General features: G+C 35.9%; 1 protein-coding gene and 1 non-coding gene across 2 annotated transcripts in view; one reads left to right on the forward strand and one right to left on the reverse strand.

Moving 5' to 3' along the window:
- The window catches only part of MCU (mitochondrial calcium uniporter), a 207,053-nt gene that overhangs the window by 172,329 nt on the left and 13,963 nt on the right, over positions 1 to 20,761 (forward strand). The window contains exons 3-5 of the mRNA XM_065922547.1: positions 6,668 to 6,838; positions 7,923 to 8,027; positions 18,964 to 19,124. Of these exons, the coding sequence (XP_065778619.1) occupies positions 6,668 to 6,838; positions 7,923 to 8,027; positions 18,964 to 19,124 (437 nt within the window). The remainder of the gene's footprint in view (positions 1 to 6,667; positions 6,839 to 7,922; positions 8,028 to 18,963; positions 19,125 to 20,761) is intronic.
- LOC136162066 (U6 spliceosomal RNA) lies at positions 11,485 to 11,593 on the reverse strand. The gene has a single exon (XR_010661916.1). It is a non-coding gene; the product is annotated as a U6 spliceosomal RNA (small nuclear RNA).

The raw sequence follows: 20,761 nt of genomic DNA on the forward strand, positions 1-20,761 counted from the left end.
GTGAAAGATGGTAACTTCAGACTGAGCACATGATTCCTGGGGCACCATCCAGTTACCTCACCATCAGCCAATCAGAGGAAAGTCACAAACCCTGCAGCACTCATCCCAGACTTTGCCTATAAAAACTTCTCCCCCAGATTCCTTAAAAAACTAGGAATAAAACCGCCATATGACCCAGTAATCCCATTCCTAGGCATATACCCTGAGTAAGTCAAAATTGAAGACACATGTACCCCACTGTTCACTGCAGCACTATTTACAATAGCTACAACATGGAAGCAACCTAGCTGTCTGTCAACAGATGAATGGATAAAGAAGTTGTGGTACATATACACAATGGAATATTACTCAGCCCTATAAAGGAATGCATTTGAGTCAATTCTAATGAGGTGGATGAACCTAGAGCCTATTATACAGAGTGAAGTTAAGTCAGAAAGAGAAAGATATACTCACACATATATATGGAATCTAGAAAGATAGTACCAAAGAATTTAATTGCAGGGCAGCAGTGGATAAACAAACATAGAGAACAGATTTACGGACATGGGGAGAGGGAAGGAGAGGGTGAGATGTATGGAGAGAGTAACATGGAAACTTACATTACCATATGTAAAATAGATAGCCAGTGAGAATTTGCTGTATGTCTCAGGGGCTTTGTATCAACCTAGAGGGGTGAGATGGGAGGGAGGTTCAAGAGGGAGGGGACATATGTATACCTATGGCTGATTCATGTTGAGGTTTGACAAAAAACAACAAAATTCTGTAAAGCAGTTATCCTTCAGTTGAAAAATAAATTAATTAATAGTATTAAAAAAAAAAAAACTTCTCCCCCTAAACCATTGGGAAGTTTGGGATTTTTGAGCCACCCATTTTCCTTGATTGGCACTCCAGTAAACCTTTCTCTGTACCAGACTTTGACATTCTTTGACATTTCAGTTTGTTTCACTTCACTGTGCATCAGGCACACAAACTTGTGTTCAGTCACAGTGTTCATAAAATTATATATTTTAGAGGAGATTTTGCTAATTATTTTTAACACTGATTAATTTTCCTCCTACGAATTTTAACAGTTGGTTAAATAACAAGCATTTTTACTATAGGACTTTTTCTATAATTCTCCCAAGCATTTTTAAAATATTTATTTAATATATTACTTCTTTAACCTGATATCCGTTGTCCTTGCAGTTCTCTTTTTACTCTGGAAAATTCCTTGCCTTTTAATTTTTATTCCTACTTCAGTTGTCATATTCTGTCTCTCAGTATTTATATTGGATGCCCCATAATTTCTAGGTTTCTTTGAAGTACACTGCTCCAGAACATACTTTAGATTATTTCTTATTTATTGAAATGGAAATCAGAGCAAAAGATTTTTTTTAACCAACCAAAAAGCTACTTGATGCAATTTGCATTTGAAAAGAATATTTAACTCTAGAGAATAGTAGATGACAGCTGTCATTAGCTTGTAAATTCCCATTGTGACTTCAGTACAACCAACAGCCATTTTGTATATTATTAAACTTGAGGAACTTTGGTAATTGTTATTCTTTGGTTGCAAAACAAGAAATCTAATATTTGCATTATAATCGCGTGTGTGGGAAAGGAGGAGACCTGGGGATTTATTTCAAAAGCGGTATTATATTAAAGATTTGTTAGTTCTGAAATGTGCTATCTATGCCAAGTTTTTCAAAGCTTTCATATTTAACTCCTTTTAACAACTTCATAATCTTAAAGAAAAAAGTTAAACTGAGTGATAAAAACCTTAACTTTGTCTGTTTACTTTGTCTCAGTTATTTTGAAACAGTAATCCCTAAGCACTTACCCATGAAACTGATATATTAGTGTGAAATCTTCCATAGTTTATGTATTTAAGATTCACAGATTCCTATCTTTTATTTTAATTCAACTCTGACTCCTTCTTGAAATCTGTGGTTGAATATTTTCACATGTAGAAAGAAGACTGGATGGTGGTGAGGGAGAACAACAGGTAGACAAGTTAATCACCTAATTTCATGACCCCCATCATCATTACTGCTTATAGAACAAATAAGGATATTTATGCTACTGGCTCTGACTTTAAGGAAGCAATGGATGGCTAAGGATTCTTTTAAAAAGGAGAAAGAAAATGACAACAATTTCCAGTTATTTTAAGGATTGAAAACTTTAGATGGTACATACTATGTATTAACTTTATATTACTATTTTGGCCTCATTTTCCTTAGAAAACTCAGACTGTCCTTTTAGAAAGAATAAATAGAGATTTATGACTGCTTTTTTTTTTTTTAATGTAAAAATTCAAATCATGTATCCACAAAGCATTAACTGCTGTGGGAATTCCTATCCTGCTGTTAACAGCTAGAACACCAGATAAAAACACATGAAAATACTGTTTTTAACACTGGACAATAGGCAAGACAGGACTTTGATCTGAGGAAAGAGAAGCAAATGAAATTAACCTTACATTGCTTCAGCTCACAGTCTGAGGCTTTGGTTAAATTCTGAGCCACAAAGCCAGGCACAACTTCCCAGGAGACAGCAGTTACCAGAAACTGTAAAGGAGAAGGAAGCGGCACCCCACTCCAGTATTCTTGCCTGGATAATCCTGTGGACAGAGGAACCTGGGGTTGCCGTCTATGGGGTTGCACAGAGTCAGACACGACTGAAGTGACTTAGCAGCAGAAGCAGCAGCAGAAGCTGTAAAATGAATAACTCTTAGTGCTCACTCAGGACCAGAAATCATTTGACTTCTCGCCAGCTAGAGAGGAGAGGCATCACTGACTACATGAACATTCAGTAGAGACTCCCAGAAGAAGCATAACTTGGAAGGGGGGCCAAATTTGCTCTAGAATAAAGGATTCTCTAGATTTGTCTTAAAAGACTCGAGAGGATCAAGCTAATAAGCAGTAACTATACAACAAAATCCAGCATTCAGCAATGTAAAAGTCACAATGTCTGATCTCCAGTCAGAAATTACTAGGCATATGAAGAAGTTGTGGGGTTGTGGGTAGGGGCAGGAATTAGTCAACAGAACCAGACCTAGGAATGATGGAATTAACAGACAAAGATTTTAAAACAATTATTATAAATATGATTCTTATATTCATGGAAAGAAAAGAAAAAACATAAGCATTATACAAAGAAAAATAGAACAATAAACAAATGGAACTTCTAGAGATGAAAATATGTATGAAATGAAAACCAGTATGGATGGAATTAATAGCCGATTAAATACTACAGAAGAAAAGATCATTGACATTGAAGTACATAGCAATTAAAACTATCCAAAATGAATCTGAGAAAACTGAAATACATGAAAAGAGCTTCAGCACCCTGTGCGACAGTAACACATGGTATAATACGAGTATAATTGGAATCCAGAAGGAGAGGTGTGGGAGACATGAAAAATATTTGAATAATGGCCAAGTTTTTATAAATTTGATGATAATGATGAGTCCACAGACCTAAGAAATTTAACAATTCTCAAACAGCACAATCATAAAGAAAACCATAGAAAAGAACATTATAATCAGATTGCTGAAAACCAATGATAAAGAGAAAATATTAAAAGCAGCAAAATGGAAATAGACATACTACATACAAAGGAACAAAGATAAGAATGTACACAAATGTATAACATACTATATAAACCGGAAGTTCTTTAGAGTACTGGGAGGAAAAAAAAAACCTAGATTTTTAAACAGCAAAATTGTCTTTCAAAAATGAAGAAGAAATAAAGACTTTTTCAGACTTAACCAAAACTGAGAGAATTTATTGCCAACATATCTGCCCAACAAGAAATGTTTAAGGAATCTCATGAGACAAAAGGAAAATGATACCAAATGGAAATGTGGATTATACCAAAAAAAAAACAGGAACACCAGAGGGTGAATATGTACATAAATATCAAAGACACTTTGCTCATTTTGAAATTTTTCAAATATAATTAGTTGTCAAAGTAAAAATAGTTTGTGGTTTATAACATATAGAAATAAAATGTAGAACAGTAGCACAATACAGGGGAAATGGAAGCATATTGTTGTAAGGTTCTTACACTCTATCTAAAGTGGTATAATACTACTTGAAGGTTAACTGTGATAATTAAAGATGTATACTGCAAACCCTTGAGGTGGGTTCTGCAAACCCCAATAGGCCAAGTCCAGTGCATTCCTTAGTTTTGTGAATAAAGTTTGTTGAAACACAGCCATGCATATTTGTTTACATAGTGCCTAGGGCTGCTTTTGTACCACAGTGCCAAGTCTTACGTTGCAACAGAGATCTTATGACCACCAAAAACCTAAACTATTTAATATTTACCCTTTATAGAAAAGCATTGCCATTACTTGCTGTAGAGTAACCAAAAACCATGAAGAGGTACAGTTAATAAGCCAGTTTGTTGTTGGTATTGTTGTTTAGTTGCTAAGTTATGTCCAACTCTTTTGTAATCCCATGGACTGTAACCCACCAGGCTCCTCTGTGCAAGGGATTTCCCAAGCAAGAATACTGGAGTAGGTTGCCATTTCCTTTTCCACGATATCTTCCCGACCCAGGGATCTAACCTGCGTCTCCTGCATTGGCAGGCAGATTGTTTACCACTGAGAAACCAGGGAAGCGCATAGTAGAGATTAAATGTAATCAGAAGAATACTCAGTTAATCTAAAAGAGGGCAAGAATAGATGGAAAGTAGAAGAAAGAACTGAGTCAAGAAAAGTAGCAAGATGGCAGACTTATACATAACCATATTTATAATTTATTAAATGCAAATTATATACATACTTTAAAAGACAGAGATTGTCAGATTGGGTAAAATAGCAAGACTCAACCATATGTTGTCTGCAGGAAACCCACTTAGAATATAAAGACATGGGTAGGTTAAAAGTAAAAGGATGGGAAAAGGTATACCACAAAAACATGTGTCTACTCAGAAACTTGTAAGTAAATAATCATAGAAAGCTTATTCATAGTAGCCAAAACCTGGAAACAATCCACCTGTCAGTCATGGTAAACGGATGAACAAAATTATAGTGTATCCATATATAGTTAAATGCTACTCAGCAATAAAGACAAATCAACTACTAATGCATGTAACAACATGGATGAATCTCAAAATCATCCAGGTACAAAAGAGTACATGCTATATTATATTATTCCAGCAGTATAAAAGTCTTAAAAAACTGAACATAATCTATGGTGACAAAAATCCAGTCAGTAGTTGCCCAGGGGTTAACTGGAGTGAGGATCAAGAGAATTTGGGGGCTGATGGAAATGTTCTTTATCCTGTTACATCAGAATTCATCAGATATTCATTTCAAATAAGAATGTATTTTGTTATTGATAAACTGTGTTTCAATAAGTGTTATTTAAGTCTTGAACAATGTAGTGTGAGGCTTCTGTATTCATTATAGGTGTTATCATTTATTAGACCAGGCAAGGAAAAATATGTAAATGACTACAATTATGAAAGTTTAATGCATTTAGAATCTCTAGAACATTGTTCTATGTAGATTTCTTCTCAGCTCTTCAGTTTTAAGGAGTATGAATCCTTACAAACTTTATAGAATGTATCTTTTAATTCTTTTTTTAACAAAGCTAATAAATAAACATCACTCATCTAAAAGCAGTATGTTGTTATAAATGGTTTATTTATTCCTCACAACAACTGTATCAGTTAGGGATTAAGTTCATTTGATATATGAAAAAGTGAGGCTCACAGAAGTTATATAATATGTCCAAAGTTTAAGTCAGGATTCCATACCAGATTTGACTCCATACCCTGTTTTCCTTTTACAGGCTAATGCTAAATTACCGTCTTTAAATGCGTGGTTGCTTGTGTAAAAAATTCTTGTTCAAAATTTATTTGAAAATTCATTTGAAAATGATTTGAAAGAGTTATTCTGACACTTGTTTTAGAGACTAAGGTTCTATAAATTAAGAATTAAGGAATAAGATAAGAAAATAAGGAATTCTGTGCCAAACTGTTGTAGAAAATCCTGTCAGTTGTGTAGCTTATGATAATGTTTCCCTTAATAACTTTTTGTTAATAAGTCCCAAAATGTTGAGCTTTAACTTCTTGCTAACCTCAGGAAAATGTTTAAGAGAACTTAAAAGAAATTGTTTTTATTGTATCATAGTATGTCCACATGGTATAAGAGAATGCTTACTTATCAAGCACCTTGGATATAATATTATATGTACAATAAATAAGAGTTGCTGTCCTTGAGTAAGTCTTACTTATTAGTATACGTTCACATGTTATTCCCCACAAATCCTTGAAAGCTCTGGCTGCAAGAGCCTTCTCCTACAGGATATAGAATCTGGCCCACCAATCTCTGGCTACTTAATAAAATTTTAGTAAATGGAATCAGGGTTTGTATTCACCAATACCAAGAACTTTACCTCAGGTTTCTGGGAAAGCCTTTTCTTGACCCACTTAAAAGATAATCCTCTGCATATTTTATTTTTTCTGAAAAGTGATTTGTGTGATAGATATAATCTTCCATAAGTCAATTCCTGGAATAATCTTCAGTTAAAGCTAAAGGGCATATTCTTGAACCTTTGGAAACATTTTAAACCACACTAATAATAATAAACCCCCATTTAAGAAGATTAATAATATCACTTTAACTTATAATGAAATCTGATTATCATATGATTATGGGTCTTTTTCATTCAGATGTGACAGTGGTGTATCAAAATGGGTTACCTGTGATATCTGTGAGGCTACCATCCCGGCGTGAACGCTGTCAGTTCACACTCAAACCTATCTCAGACTCTGTTGGTGTGTTTTTACGACAACTACAAGAAGAGGATCGGGGAATTGACAGAGTTGCAATCTATTCACCAGGTATAGTCACCTTCATTATTCATTTCCACCCACCCCTTGTTCCCCCTCTAAACTGCTTCTACACACACACACGCACACACACACAGGCGCTGCAAATGAATCCCATGCTTTTAACTTTGGGACATAATTTTTTGCTTAGCAAATGTCAGGAGAGACAGTGATTTCTTTCCCAGTTTTTAGAATATGTTCAGTTTTAGCAAGGGTATATATTACTACACAGGGATCTCATTCAAAAGCACCTCACATATAATGCCATGGGCAAAGATGAGCCATCAATCATATTTTATACTTTTGAGACCTTTTGTCATTACCTTAGGCATAGAATAAACTTATCCAGTAGTTGAGCCATCATCTCTGAAGATATGAAATATTAGGACTTCTTTTTAGATCTTTTCATGTCTTTCACATAAACGTTTATAAAATAAAGACATGTGATTTGAAAGTAATAGAAAATAAGGCACTAAAATTCCCACTTGACATGACATCCATTTCATTTATTTATTTTTTAAGTGCCTTACATTTTTACCACTTTCACTTTGAAAAATTCTAAATGTACAGAAAACATAAAAGCCTAGTACAGTAAGTCCCTGTAGTTTAAATATGCTTAATTCTCAACTCATAATTAATAGATGAACTTGGTGTACTTTGCTCACCCTAGCATCTGCCCCTACTGAATTATTGGCAACTAATCAGTAACTATACTACAAAGTTCCATATACTAGAAGATGGTGGTTTTTTAACAATCAATTTCCATCATAGACAAATAGACATCCATGCAGCTCTCCCAGTGACCCTAGGTTTCGAGATGACACCTATGCATCTATGTAATTATTTCATTTGTTCATGAAGTTCTGCCAGAAAAGTACTTTGTTAAATCTTAACAGACTTGAGGCCATGAAAACAAAAAGCCTCAGATAATATAAGCTTTATTTCACATGGAGTTTGGGGATAAGGCAAAAAGCTAACTGAAATTTAAAAGACATAATTTTAAAATCTGTTTTGAGGATTGCTTTCTTTCCTGACCACTCTTGAATAATTATGGACATATGACGAATTAAAATTTTCACATTTAAATTTTTCACAGATGGCGTTCGAGTTGCTGCCTCAACAGGAATAGACCTCCTCCTCCTTGACGACTTTAAGCTGGTCATTAATGACTTAACGTATTATGTACGACCACCAAAGAGAGGTAAAAAGTAACCTTGATAAGGTCAGAGAAACATGAGAAGGGCTTTTGGAAGGAACTTTGTTTTTCCCTGGATAAACTTGAGAAACAGACAGTATTCAAAGAATACTCAAAGTTTTACATATAGGTAGCAGTTGGTTAGTATACTGACTAAAACATAGAAACCAGAAGGGTTGTACATAAGTTAAACTCCTTCCCTCCATTAAGCTAAAAGTAACATTATTTTAATGTTATTTGGGGAACCTTTTGTAAACAAATTATGGAACTCCCTGTCCTCTTAAATGCATGTACCAGGAATTAACTCCCCTTTTTTTTGATGGCTAGGGGTTAACAGTCTGAAAGTCAATTATTGTACAATAATAGTTCTTAGGAACTTCTGACATGTATATGCTTTTGTGTGAAAGCATATTTGCCTTAGGTGCAGATTCTAAGAACACGCCAGGAAACTCAGTAATCAAATATTTTCAAGAACTACTGTTAAAAACCAAAGTTAATGCAAAAAATTCATGATAAAACATCAAAAATTTGAATAAAGACAATCAGTATTACTGATTTTTATTTTCACCCTGCTCTCCAATGTGACTCTGCACAGTACTGATGGTATTAAATAACCCTCTGAAATAGCATTTTGAAGTATGTCTTTTTGGTCGTTTTTCTCTCTTTGCCTTGATAGTCAGTCACTTGCTGCTGTTGTTAATTCCCCTCCTACTACCACCACTGCATCCATCAGCTTCCTAAGACATTTATTTTTTTCCATTCTGCTTTTTTGTGTTGTTGTTTTTTTTTTGCTGCACAGAATTCTAGTTCCCTGACAAGGAATCAAACCTGTGCCCCCTACAGTGGAATCACAGATTCATAACTCCTGGTCCGCTAGGGAAGTCCCCTCCATTCTTCTTTTGTGAATTGTCCCTAATGTAGAAAAAGTAAAAGCCTAAATATTGAACGCCTTCCTCAAAATCTGGTCTGCCTCTACCTTTAAATTTTTTCTCTTTTCCATTTAAGTGATGCTACTTTTCCTCCACTGTGTGTTCCTTTCTTCTTTCCTGAACTATGTCCTCAATCTTTGCCATGTTAGTGTTTGCTCACCTTTCCTCTGAGATGCCTTTTCCCTTTTTTCCCATTTCTTCATGTCACAGTCATCAATGTCAGCTCTTCCATGAAGCCTTTCATGATCCTGTCCTTTCTCTGACTCCCAGCCAACCAGAAGTGATCTCTGTCTTCTCTGAATCCTTCTTAATCCTTTTTCTTTTCAAGTGCTCAGAGGGAAGGTCCTGTGATTTTTGCATATCTGTTGATTTAGGTAATCATTCTATATTGAGTAAATTAAGTGAGTTAAAGTATCCTTTAAATAGACATTACTAAGTCAGATTTTATTAAGTTGGAATAACTAAACATGTAAACCAAGAATTGTTAGCTATATATATTAGCTATGCTAATATATGTTTTTCTTCTTTATTCTCTGATTCTTGAACTAGAAAAGTTCTCTAAAATAGCAGAAGTACAGGCCTTATTTTACTTAGTTTTTTTTTGTTGTTGTTGTTGTTTAAATTTACTCTTTATTTTTTCCCCAGGTTTATTGATATATAACTGACACATAATATTATGTACATTTAAGATACACAGTGTGATAATTTGATACACTTAGGTATTGAGAAGTGATTATCACAGTAAAATTAGTTAATACCTCCATCATTTCACACAGTTACCATTTCTTTTTGATGAGAATACTTGAGGTCTACTTTCTTAGCCACATTTAAGTATACATTACAGTTTTAACTATAGTCATCATGCTGTACATTAGATCCCCAGAACTTATTCATCTTATAATTATAAAATTAATACCCTTTTACCAACATGGAACGACCACATAATTCAGCAATCCCATTTTGGGGTATATATCCAAAGGAAATAGAATCTCAGTAAAATATTAAAAGTTGACTGATATAGTCTTATGTAAGGTATAACAATCAGGAAAGTAATGATACAAGCTTCCATCTATTATGTTTTCAAAAACTAGAGGTATTTTAAACAATGGATATTTCCAACCATCTTATCTAATACTGTGTTTTTTAAATAGAAATGAATATGTTTTAGTTTTTTTTAATAAGACTATTCTCAAGTTGAATAAGGAAAATAAAGGTTAAAACTGAAAAGGGAGAAATTATATTTGATTCTTTGATAATCAACTTGGTAGGTATATATAACTCTTTGACTTACCTATACCTCAGAGCTGTAGAATATCTGTCCACCTTCGCTAGAAGACAGACGTGAAGTTTGCAAGGGTCAGGAGTCTAATTCATGGGATAATTGTAAATTGAAATGTGAAATCTGGTAAGCTCATTAGCAGCATTACTATAGAACTTAAAAAGATAATTTTAATATTTAAATCTAGACATCAAAGCTCTCTCAGCTCTGCTTTATTAGCCAATGAGAGATTCAGTCATTATATACCATTTTTCACAGAAGCTTAAATAATACTCCTTTAAGTTTATAAACACTTTTCCCCTTAACTTTTAAAACACAGTAAAACTAAGTATTTTTTTCTTTTGAAAAAATGTAAGTTTTAGGGCTTCCCATGTGGCTCAGTGGTAAAGAATCTGCCTGCCAATTTAGGAGACGCAAGTTTGATCCCTGGGTCAGAAAAATACCCTGGGGGAGGGCATGGCAACCCACTCCAGTATTTGTGCCTGGCAAATCCCATGGACAAAGGAAACTGGTGTGTTACAGTCCATAGGGTCGTGAAGAGTCAGACATGACTCAGTGACTCAGCACACACACACACACAAGGTAGTGTTTCCATTATATTATCTCTTCTCCCTGTCTGAGGAAGATAATGCGGGCCTTCAAGTTACCATTCTTTTCCAGTTGCATTCAGTAAGAAAGCAGTTGAATTTCTATATTGAGAGGGAGGCTGCTTATCCAGAAGAGTAAGCCTATTAGTCTCAACATTGTAACTGTTTTTAATGAAAGCGCAGTTGGTAAAGAATCCGCCTGCAATGCAAGAGACCCCGGTTCAATTCCTAGGTTAGGAAGATCTGCTGGAGAAGGGATAGGCTACCCGCTCCAGTATTTTGACCTGGAGAGTTGCATGGACTGTATAGTCCTTGGGGTCGAAAAGAGTCGGACACGACTGAGCAACTTTCACTCACAAATGGAGAAAATAAATTGAAAGCACTAGATTTGGGGTGTTAGATAATGAAAACACTAGGATTTTGTATATACGTCAAGCAGATGGAACAAATACAATTTATCTAATACAAGTTAAAATAGTTAATGAAGGAAAACTTTCCCAGGATAGTTTTTTTTTTCAGATTTCTTTTTTAATTAATTACTTTTTAATTGAAGGATAATTGCTTTACAGAATTTTGTTGTTTTCTGTCAAACATCAGCATGAATCAGCCATAGGTGTACATATGTCCCCTTCCTCTTGAAGCCCCCTCCCATCTCCCTCCCCATACAGAAAAATGTGAAACGCTTCATGAATTTGTGTGCCATCCTTGCACAGGGGCCATGCTAATCTTCTCTGTATCGTTCCAGTTTTACTATATATGTGCTGCCAAAGTGAGCACCAGAATAGTTTTTAAAGTCTTGACACACCATTTTATCTACTCATTCCTTACCCTCCCTTAATTTTCGCTTTTCTCTCCTGTTTTTCTTTTCCCTGTGTTCGGGTAGCACTTTAGAACTAAAAATGCTCTATGAACGTTGTACACCAGTAAACTTTAACTTCACACACTTCACCAGGCACTGAGGATAGAGAACTTATTCATGTAGGATCTAATATAGTTATTAGATCTTAATATAGTTATTAGATCACAGGTACTACATAGTACGTAGATACCTAAGTACTAACAACTCTTTGGAGGGAAGAAACAGGAAAAAGCTGAAATGGAACAAAGGGGCAGGTCATAGTAGGAAGGCTGTTTGCAAGTTCCATTGCATTCTCTTGGTCACCATAGCTATATATGGCTGGATTCCCCCTCTGACCTCTGCAGGATGAGAGAAGTAGTTATTTTAGCAATTAGATGCTTTTAAACTTCATCTTGGGGCTTCTCTAGTACCTCAGACAGTAAAGCATCCACCTGCAATGCAGGAGACCTGGGTTCAATCCCTGCGTTGAGAAGATCCCTTGGAAAAGGAAATGGCAACCCACTCTAGTATTCTTGCCTGGAGAATTCCATGGCGTTAGGAACCTGGTGGGCTACAGTCCATGGGGGTTGCAAAGAGTCTGAAAGTTTTTGTAATAAAAAGAATCATTTTGATTGGCACCACTGAGCCCTTTGTCTCATTTATCCATCCAGAGGATACTGGAGACCTTGCTTCTGTCCTAATAATGTGAATAACTGAGAGAAACAGTTGAACAGGCAAACCAAATACCAGTGACTCAGATAGCCAGAGTCTTTTCCAAACCATTATACTAGCTGAAAAGACTGTTTAACCCCTATTATTTTTTCACATCTCTCTATCTTTGTGTACCTTAATTATCCTGGCATTGATGGCATGTGCAGAAACACTAAAAAACATCTTAACTGCATTTTTAGTGAAGCATACTCAAGTCATCCAGAAGTGTTTCTGTTAAGCCATTAGCAGATTTATCTTCTCTCTTCCTATAATTTCATCTCCAAATATGTGGGCAGATTTTTCAGGGTTGAGAGGTTTGAAATTGTTTTCCTCTGCTGTGACAATACCATGGAAGCATATTCTCCCTGTCAGGAAAATCTTAACAAAATAAAGCTAAGTCCCCTGAGTTTGCCAGGGCTTTTCTGATACCTGGTCAGAAAGATAACGGCTCTTTGTTCAGCCAGGTCTAAAACTGGAAATCTGTAAGATTGATCTCCTATGAATTATCATTTTATAATCTTTTCATTACTGTTTGAAGGTATGTTGGAGCACATAAAATCTTATTTGTTTTGAATATGTAATACATTCACAATGTTCAAATTCCAAAGTCTAAAAATATATAGGAAAAAATTTCTCATTCCTGTTTTACCAGCCACCCTTTTCTCCTCTTACCAGCAAGCATTGTTCTTAGTTTTTTATGCTTCCTGTCAGAGATAGTCAGTTCATTCATAAGCAAGTGTGAATGCATAATCTTTTCCCCTTTTTATGCAAAAAATAGCATATCATACATACTGCATATGTCAGTCAGGATTCAATTGGGGAAGCAGAGCTCTGAATAATATGGAATAGAAGATTTATTATAGGCATGAGACTGTACAGTTGTAGATGAATGTAAAGAAGTAAAAGTCTGTAAAGGGGAGCTTGAAAGATGAGAGAAAAGGTACCAATTTTGAAGTGGTGGCAAATGTGGACAAATGAAAGCTTGCCAGGGAACCTGGAAATTCTCCTTAACTCTTAGGTTAAGGAGAATTGGCAAAAAAAGGGCTGGTGGAGAAATCGCTGAGACAGTGTTATCAAACAGAACTTCTGTAATGATGAAAATGTTCCATTTCTGCACTGTTCAGTATGGTAGCCATCAGTCCTGTGTGCCTATTGAGCACTTGAAATGTGACTGGTATGACCGAGAAACTGAATTTTACATTTTATTTCACTTTAATTAATTTAAATAGCCACACATGGCAAGCAGCTACTGTTTTGGACAGCATAGCTCCAGAAGGTGCCCCTGACTGTAGGTGTGAATTTGCTGTTAATCATCAGAGGTGGCAGTTGAGAATAAAGAGCTGGATACAGAGCCAGGGAGAGCAGGTACACGCTGGCGTCTCCAGGCACCTCTGCACCTGTCTTACTGCCTTCAGAGCTTCTGCAGGGCTTCCGCTTCTTTCTACTTTCCAGAATCTCACTTAAGTCTCTCTGTGGCCAACTCTAGTTCAGAACCACACAGGGAATTTTGGGGAATTGAGGCTATTTAGGGAAACATCATTCCAGTGAAACTAAATGTCAGGGTATTAAACCACCAGACTGCTTTTCTTACCTAACAGTGTATTCTGAAAACCTTAAAATACCAGAGCATAGCTGGTATTTTCGTAGCTGCTGTCTACTGTATGAATGTATAAATGTATGTACCCATTCACTTAACTACTTATTTTATAATTTATTGTAACCAAAAAAATCAACAGAGAAACAAACTTGGATTGAGCAATGTTTCTAACTATACCGTAAAATACAAAAGAAGCCATGAAAGAAAAGATTGAAATAAAAAATAAATTTTCTACACAGCAGAACTCATAATATGAATATTAGTTTTAAAATAATGTTTTCAGTGAATGACATTTTAATAGAAACTGACTTTTTTATGAAACAAATACCAAGCCTGATTTCAGATTTTATAGATTTTCAGGTTATGATTGACTGCACATATTTGATCATTAACGTTTATGCTTCATTAGGAAAAGGAAGATGAGAGGGTCTATTTAGTTTGCATGTTTGCTTCCTTTCTTCTTTCCTCCCTTCCTCTCTCCCTGGATTGCTAAGCACTTTTAAGTGTAATTATGATTTGAAAGTGGAAATAGAAAAGGAAAGAGCATGAAATAAAAGTCATTGGACAATCAGTCAGATCTTTTGCCACTCCCTGCTAGCTCTGCAATTTTGTGAATATCATTATGAGGTTTCATTAAGGAGAGGAACTAGCTTATATTTGATTTTTCCCCACCACAGTGAGGCTTCCTAGGTGGCTCAGTGGTAAAGAATCCACTTGCCAATGTAGGAGCTACAGAAGATGTGGGTTCTATCCCTTGTTTGGGAAGATTCCCTGGAGAAGGAAATGGCAACCCACTCCAGTATTCTTGCCTGAGAAATCCCATGAACAGAGGAGCCTGCCCATCTACAGTCCATGGGATTGCAAAGAGTTGGACATGACTGAAGCGATTGAGCATGTGCTTCTGTAGTGAATAGCTCAGTTCAGTTCAGTTCAGTTGCTCAGTTGTGTCTGACTCTTTGTGACCCCATGAACTACAACACACCAAGCTTCCCTGTCCATCACCAACTCCTGAAGCTTGCTCAAACTCATGTCCATTGAGTCAGTGATGCTGTCCAACCATCTCATCCTCTGTCGTCCCCTTCTCCTCCTGCCTTCAATCTTTCCCAGCATCAGGATCTTTTTCAAAGAGTCAGTTCTTTGCATCAGGTGGCCAAAGTATTGGAGTTTCAACTTCAACATCAGTCCTTCCAGTGGATATTCAGGACTGATTTCCTTTAGGATTGACTGGTTGGATCTCCTTGCAGTCCAAGGGACTTTCAAGAGTTTCTTGAATACCACAGTTCAAAAGCATCAGTTCTTCAGTGCTCAGCTTTCTTTATAGTCCGACTCTCACATCCATACCTGACTATTGGAAAAACCATAGCCTTGACTAGACGGACCTTTGCTGGCAAAGTAATGTGTCTGCTTTTTAATATGATGTCTAGGTTGGGCATAACTTTCCTTCCAAGGAGTAAGTGTCTTTTAATTTCATGGCTGCAATCACCACCTGCAGTGATTTTGGAGCCCCCCAAAATAAAGTCAGCCACTGTTTCCACTGTTTCCCCATCTATTTGCCATGAAGTGATGGGACCGGATGCCATGATCTTAGATTTCTGAATGTTGAGCTTTAAGCCAACTTCTTCACTCTCCTCTTTCACTTTCATCAAGAGGCTCTTTAGCTCTTCTTCACTTTCTGCCGTAAGGGTGGTGTCATCTGCATATCTCAGGTTATTGGTACCTAATACAAAAATGTTTGTTAATCTTATTGCTTTAGAACTCAAATTGCTGCTGTTGTTGTTTAGTCTCTGTGTCCAACTCTTTTGCAACCCCATAGACTGTAGCTCACCAGGCTCCTCTCTTCATGGGATTTCCCAGGCAGAAATACTGGAATGGGTTGCCATTTCCTTCTCCAGGGATCTTCCTGAACCAAGGATTGAACCCACGTCTTCTGCATTGGGAGATGGGTTCTTTACCACTGATCCGCCAGGGAAGCCCATTGAAGAACTCAAATTCCTCACTTGTAAATTATGGATTATATTTATGAGAATAAATATGGAGTAATATGTGTGAGAGGATTTTGTTAACCATAGATAATTTATACATACCTAAACAATTATCTTTTTGAAAGAGGACTGAGCTTGCAGGAAAATATTAATATTGATATAATAAAAGCCTTATAACTCAGTTCTAGGCCTGGGAATCAGGAGGCGTGGACTTTACCACTTTACTGTGACATTCCAGAGTGCAGTTTTCTGTTTTTGGAACTTTGGAAAGTGTATAATCGTTTGTGAATGTGAGCTGCAGCTTTAGTGCAGAACAGACCCTGTTGACACAGATGACTTCTCTAGTTCAAGGTGTTCTTGCTTTTATCTTTTCCCATTAATGCAGCACACATTCATTGAAGTATGCGAGATACTATGCTAGGTGCTATAGCCCATATTATTGTATCAACTCTTTTTTAATCCAATTTGCTACTCTGTTTTGAATTTTTTATTGATTGAATTTCTGTGGTAACTCTAGTGAAGGACAACCTTGAAGAATGTTTGAAATACACGCATGACTAATTCTTTTTTTTTTTTTTTACTTTTAGACCATTTTTATTATCACAAAAGAAACTGCATGCCCAATAGCAGTCAGCTCCCATTTTCACCTCTCAATAGCCGTTTGCTGTTGTTGCTCTTGTTCAGTTGCTCAGTTGTGTCTGATTCTTTGCAGCATGAACTGCAGCACGCCAGGCTTCTCTCCCTCTTTCACTATCTCCCTGAGTTTGCTCAAACTCAAGTCCATTGAGACAGTGATGCCATCCAACCATCTCATCCTCTGTCACCCCCTTTTCCTCTTGCCCTCAATTTTTTCTAGCATCAAAATCATTTCCAATGAGTTGGGTCTTCAAATCAGGTGGCCACGTCTTGGAACTTCAGCATCAGTCCTTTCAGCAAATATTCAGGGTTGATTTCCTTTAAGATTGACTGGTTTCATTTCCCTGCTGCCCAAGGGACTTTCAGGAGTCTTCACCAGCACCACAGTTTGAAAGCATCAATTCTTATGGGCATTTCATATAAATGGAATCATATAATATGTAGCCATTTGTGTCTGGTTTCTTTCATTGCATATGATTTTTAAGTTTCATCCATGTCATGGTATGACATGGTAAAATTAATTTTAATAACTTTTAAACTAGTCTCATGTATCCACACTATGATTATTTCAGTTTATGTATCATCAATATAAAACTTGATTAATGAGATATTTTATATTCTTATATGAAGACTTTTTTTGTGGTGTAGATTTTCTATAGAGTACATCTCAGTTCAGTATAGTCACCTTTTAAGTGTTCAACAGCCACATGTAGTTAGAGGTTACCGTATTGGGTGGCACAAGTGTTAGATAGGACTCCTGGTTTTAGTTCAGAGCTCTTTTCACTGCATTGTACTTAAAATGTACATTTTTCTGAAGATGTGGAAGCAAATTTTTAGAGAAATTATACTGGAATCTAAAATGAGTTTCACCTAAGCTGCTCCATTCATACCTAATTTTCTTTTTTTTTAATTAATCAGTTTTTTAAAATTTATATTAATTGGAGGCTAATTACTTTACAGTATTGTAGTGGTTTTTGCCATACATTGACATGAATCAGCCATGGATTTACATGTGTTCCCCATCCTGAACCCCCCTCCTACCTCCCCATCCCATCCCTCTGGGTCATCCCAGTGCACCAGCCCTGAGCACCCTGTCTCATGCATCGAACCTGGCCTGGTGATCTGTTTCACATATGATAATATACATATTTCAATGCTATTCTGTCAGATCGTCACACCCTCGCCTTCTTCCATAGAGTCCAAAAGACTGTTCTATACATCTGTGTCTCTTTTGCTGTCTCGCATATAGGGTTATCATTACCATCTTTCTAAATTCCATATATAATGCATGACTAATTCTGACCATGTCTTATTTTGATTTAGAAGAAGTCTGACCTTCTGCTCCAGTTAACAGAATGTCACATTTAAGGCTAATAAGATTCTAAAACAGAAGCTTTACTTGGGTGCTTTTTTAAAAATTCTTTGACAGCTAAGATTAGCTGGCTTTCTATTAAATTTTCAAGACATAATTTTTAGAGTTCTGGAAACACATGTTACTCACAGAAGAGGATATTGAATCAAAGAATTATTTAATCATTTACCTTTTCAGTCATTCTCATGACTTTATGCTCTTTCAAGCTTGATATTGAGACCCATACAGCTGTTCCATGTCTTTGCCCAACAGGAATAAATAAAAATTCATATGTTAGGGGGAAAGTATATAGAGGCTAAGATTATTAGGCTGATGATATTTTTATTTATACCTTTGTATTTGCAAATTTAAAATACTGTATGTTTTTCCCTCAAGTGTTAGTTACTAAAGGGAAAAAATGACCAATTAAAATGGCAAGACCACAGATAAATTATAGATCAAAATTTTAATAAGCATGATAATAATCAGATTAATTCTAAACATCTCTACTAGTTTTTAACATATTATTTTAAATTTTTTGTCTTTATCTAATGAAGATTATTATTACTTGTAGCATTTACACTTCCAACAGTATAATGGTGGATGTTGGCTTCCAAATTTTCAAGTTGCCCAAATTTGGAACTTACTTTCTAGGATTTATTGACTCTTCCTTTTTAAAAAGGAACTATCCCTTTCCTTCAGTTTAGCACTGCAGGTAGATTCCCTATAGTGGATGAACCTGCCTTGTTCTTACCACTAATAGCCCTCGGAATAGCAACTCTTTAAGGCAGCAGTCCCCAACCTTTTTGGAACCAGGGACCGATTTCGTGGAAGACATTTTTTCCACAACCAGGGCAGTGGGAGGTTGGGGGGTACAGTTCAGGATGATTCAAGCCTGTTTTAATTTATTGTGCACTTTATTTCTAATCTAATGCTGCCACTGATCTGACAGGACGTACTGGTCTATGGCCTCAGAGATTGGGGGCCCTTGAATTAAGGCTTAAATTTTTAAAGCATAATCTTTTCTTTCAGACCTCTTAAGCCATGAAAATGCAGCAACACTGAATGATGTAAAGACACTGGTCCAGCAGCTATACACAACGCTGTGCATCGAGCAGCACCAGTTAAACAAGGAAAGGGAACTTATTGAAAGATTAGAAGATCTCAAAGAACAGCTGGCGCCCCTGGAAAAGGTGCAGATTCAAATTTCACACTTTTCTCTTCACTGGTATTTTTTCCAGAGTATATATGTTTGCTTTTTTCCCCCTCCAAGTTGTATATAATTGAATTATGTTAATCTGATGAGTTTGGGGAACTGAATCATAAAAATCTTCCAATTAAAGCTATGAAACAACTTTAAAAGAAATAGTTTGGGCCTTGATAATGGACCTAGAGCTTTGAGACCTGAATATACTCTCATTAACCAGACGTACTACCTTTATGACAAAGGTTGCAATAACTGCTGATCAAGAAGGGTTCTAAGTGAGGTGGATAATCATTTTAGCCAACTTAAGAATTAATATTATATGGAATATCATGCAACTGTTAAAAAACAATTCAGTAGATCTAATATGCTATAGAAAACTCATTTTATGAAAAGTAAATTATAAGATAATGTACACATTAGTGCGTTTTGTTATTGTTTAGTCACTAAGTCGTCCAACTCTTTCGTGATCCCCAGGACTTTAGCCCACCAGGCTCTCTGTCCATGGGATTTCCCAGACAAATATGCTGGAGTGGGTTGCCATTTCCTTCTCCAGGGAATCTTCCCAACCCAGGGATCGACCCCACATCTCCTGTATTGGCAGACAGATTCTTTACCACTGAGCCACCAGGGAAGCCCATGGTAGTACATAGTATGATTCCATTTTTAACTGAAATATATATTACACATATAACCATATATACACACAGACATACACACACACACACCCCCAAAGAAGAAAATAGAAGGGACATATTCCCAAATGCTAATAGAAGAATGGGATTATGAATAATTTTTCTTCTTTATACTTTGCTGAATGTTTTACACTGAAGATGTGTCATCCTTATTTTTTAATAATAATACAAGTATTTCCACTTTAAGAAACTAGACTATATTAGAGATTAAGGAGGAGAATAAATACTCTTAATATTGTGCTTTTTTCTTATTTGTAATGAACATATATCTCAAGGTTGTTCTCATTAAATTCAAGACCTTTAGAAATGTTTGAGGAGCTATTGTAAAGGGAGATGAAATTTAAACTTTGTATTTTCAAAATGTAAAGCATTTTTTAATGTATCAGCTATAACAAAATAATTATCATCCTTTACTGAATATTTACTTTGTGCTAGGAATTGTCCTACATATTTTACCTGTATTCTCTTATTTAACAGAACAACTCATTAATGAAGTGATGGTAATTCTCAGATCAGGGCCTGAACTCAGCTGTTCTGAATACAGAGTCCATGCTCTGACTCACTGTGCTATTTTGCCCCAGTAGACCTCTTGAGTAAAAAATTAATGATGGATTAAATCTTAAATGCTACAGTGAGAGAACATTAGCCTATTTTTATTTCCCTCTTTCAAAGAAAATCTTGTGGTTGGATAAAGACCTATTGAAACTAGCTTATTTCACCATGTTTTTAGCTACTGGTGTACTAAAAAAATGTTAGTCCTATAAAATATTATTCAGTAAAAACTGCAGATACTATTTAGGAAGACAAACTATATTTTCCAGAATTGAGAGTAACTTGTATCTTGATTGCAACCCCTGTTCTTAAGTGAACATAGAACAGTTTAAATAAGAGTTTAAAATTGGTTCTATGTCAGAATGCTTTAGAGTTGACC

This window comes from Muntiacus reevesi, chromosome 2 (assembly GCF_963930625.1).
Source record: "Muntiacus reevesi chromosome 2, mMunRee1.1, whole genome shotgun sequence".
Taxonomy (NCBI): domain Eukaryota; kingdom Metazoa; phylum Chordata; class Mammalia; order Artiodactyla; family Cervidae; genus Muntiacus; species Muntiacus reevesi.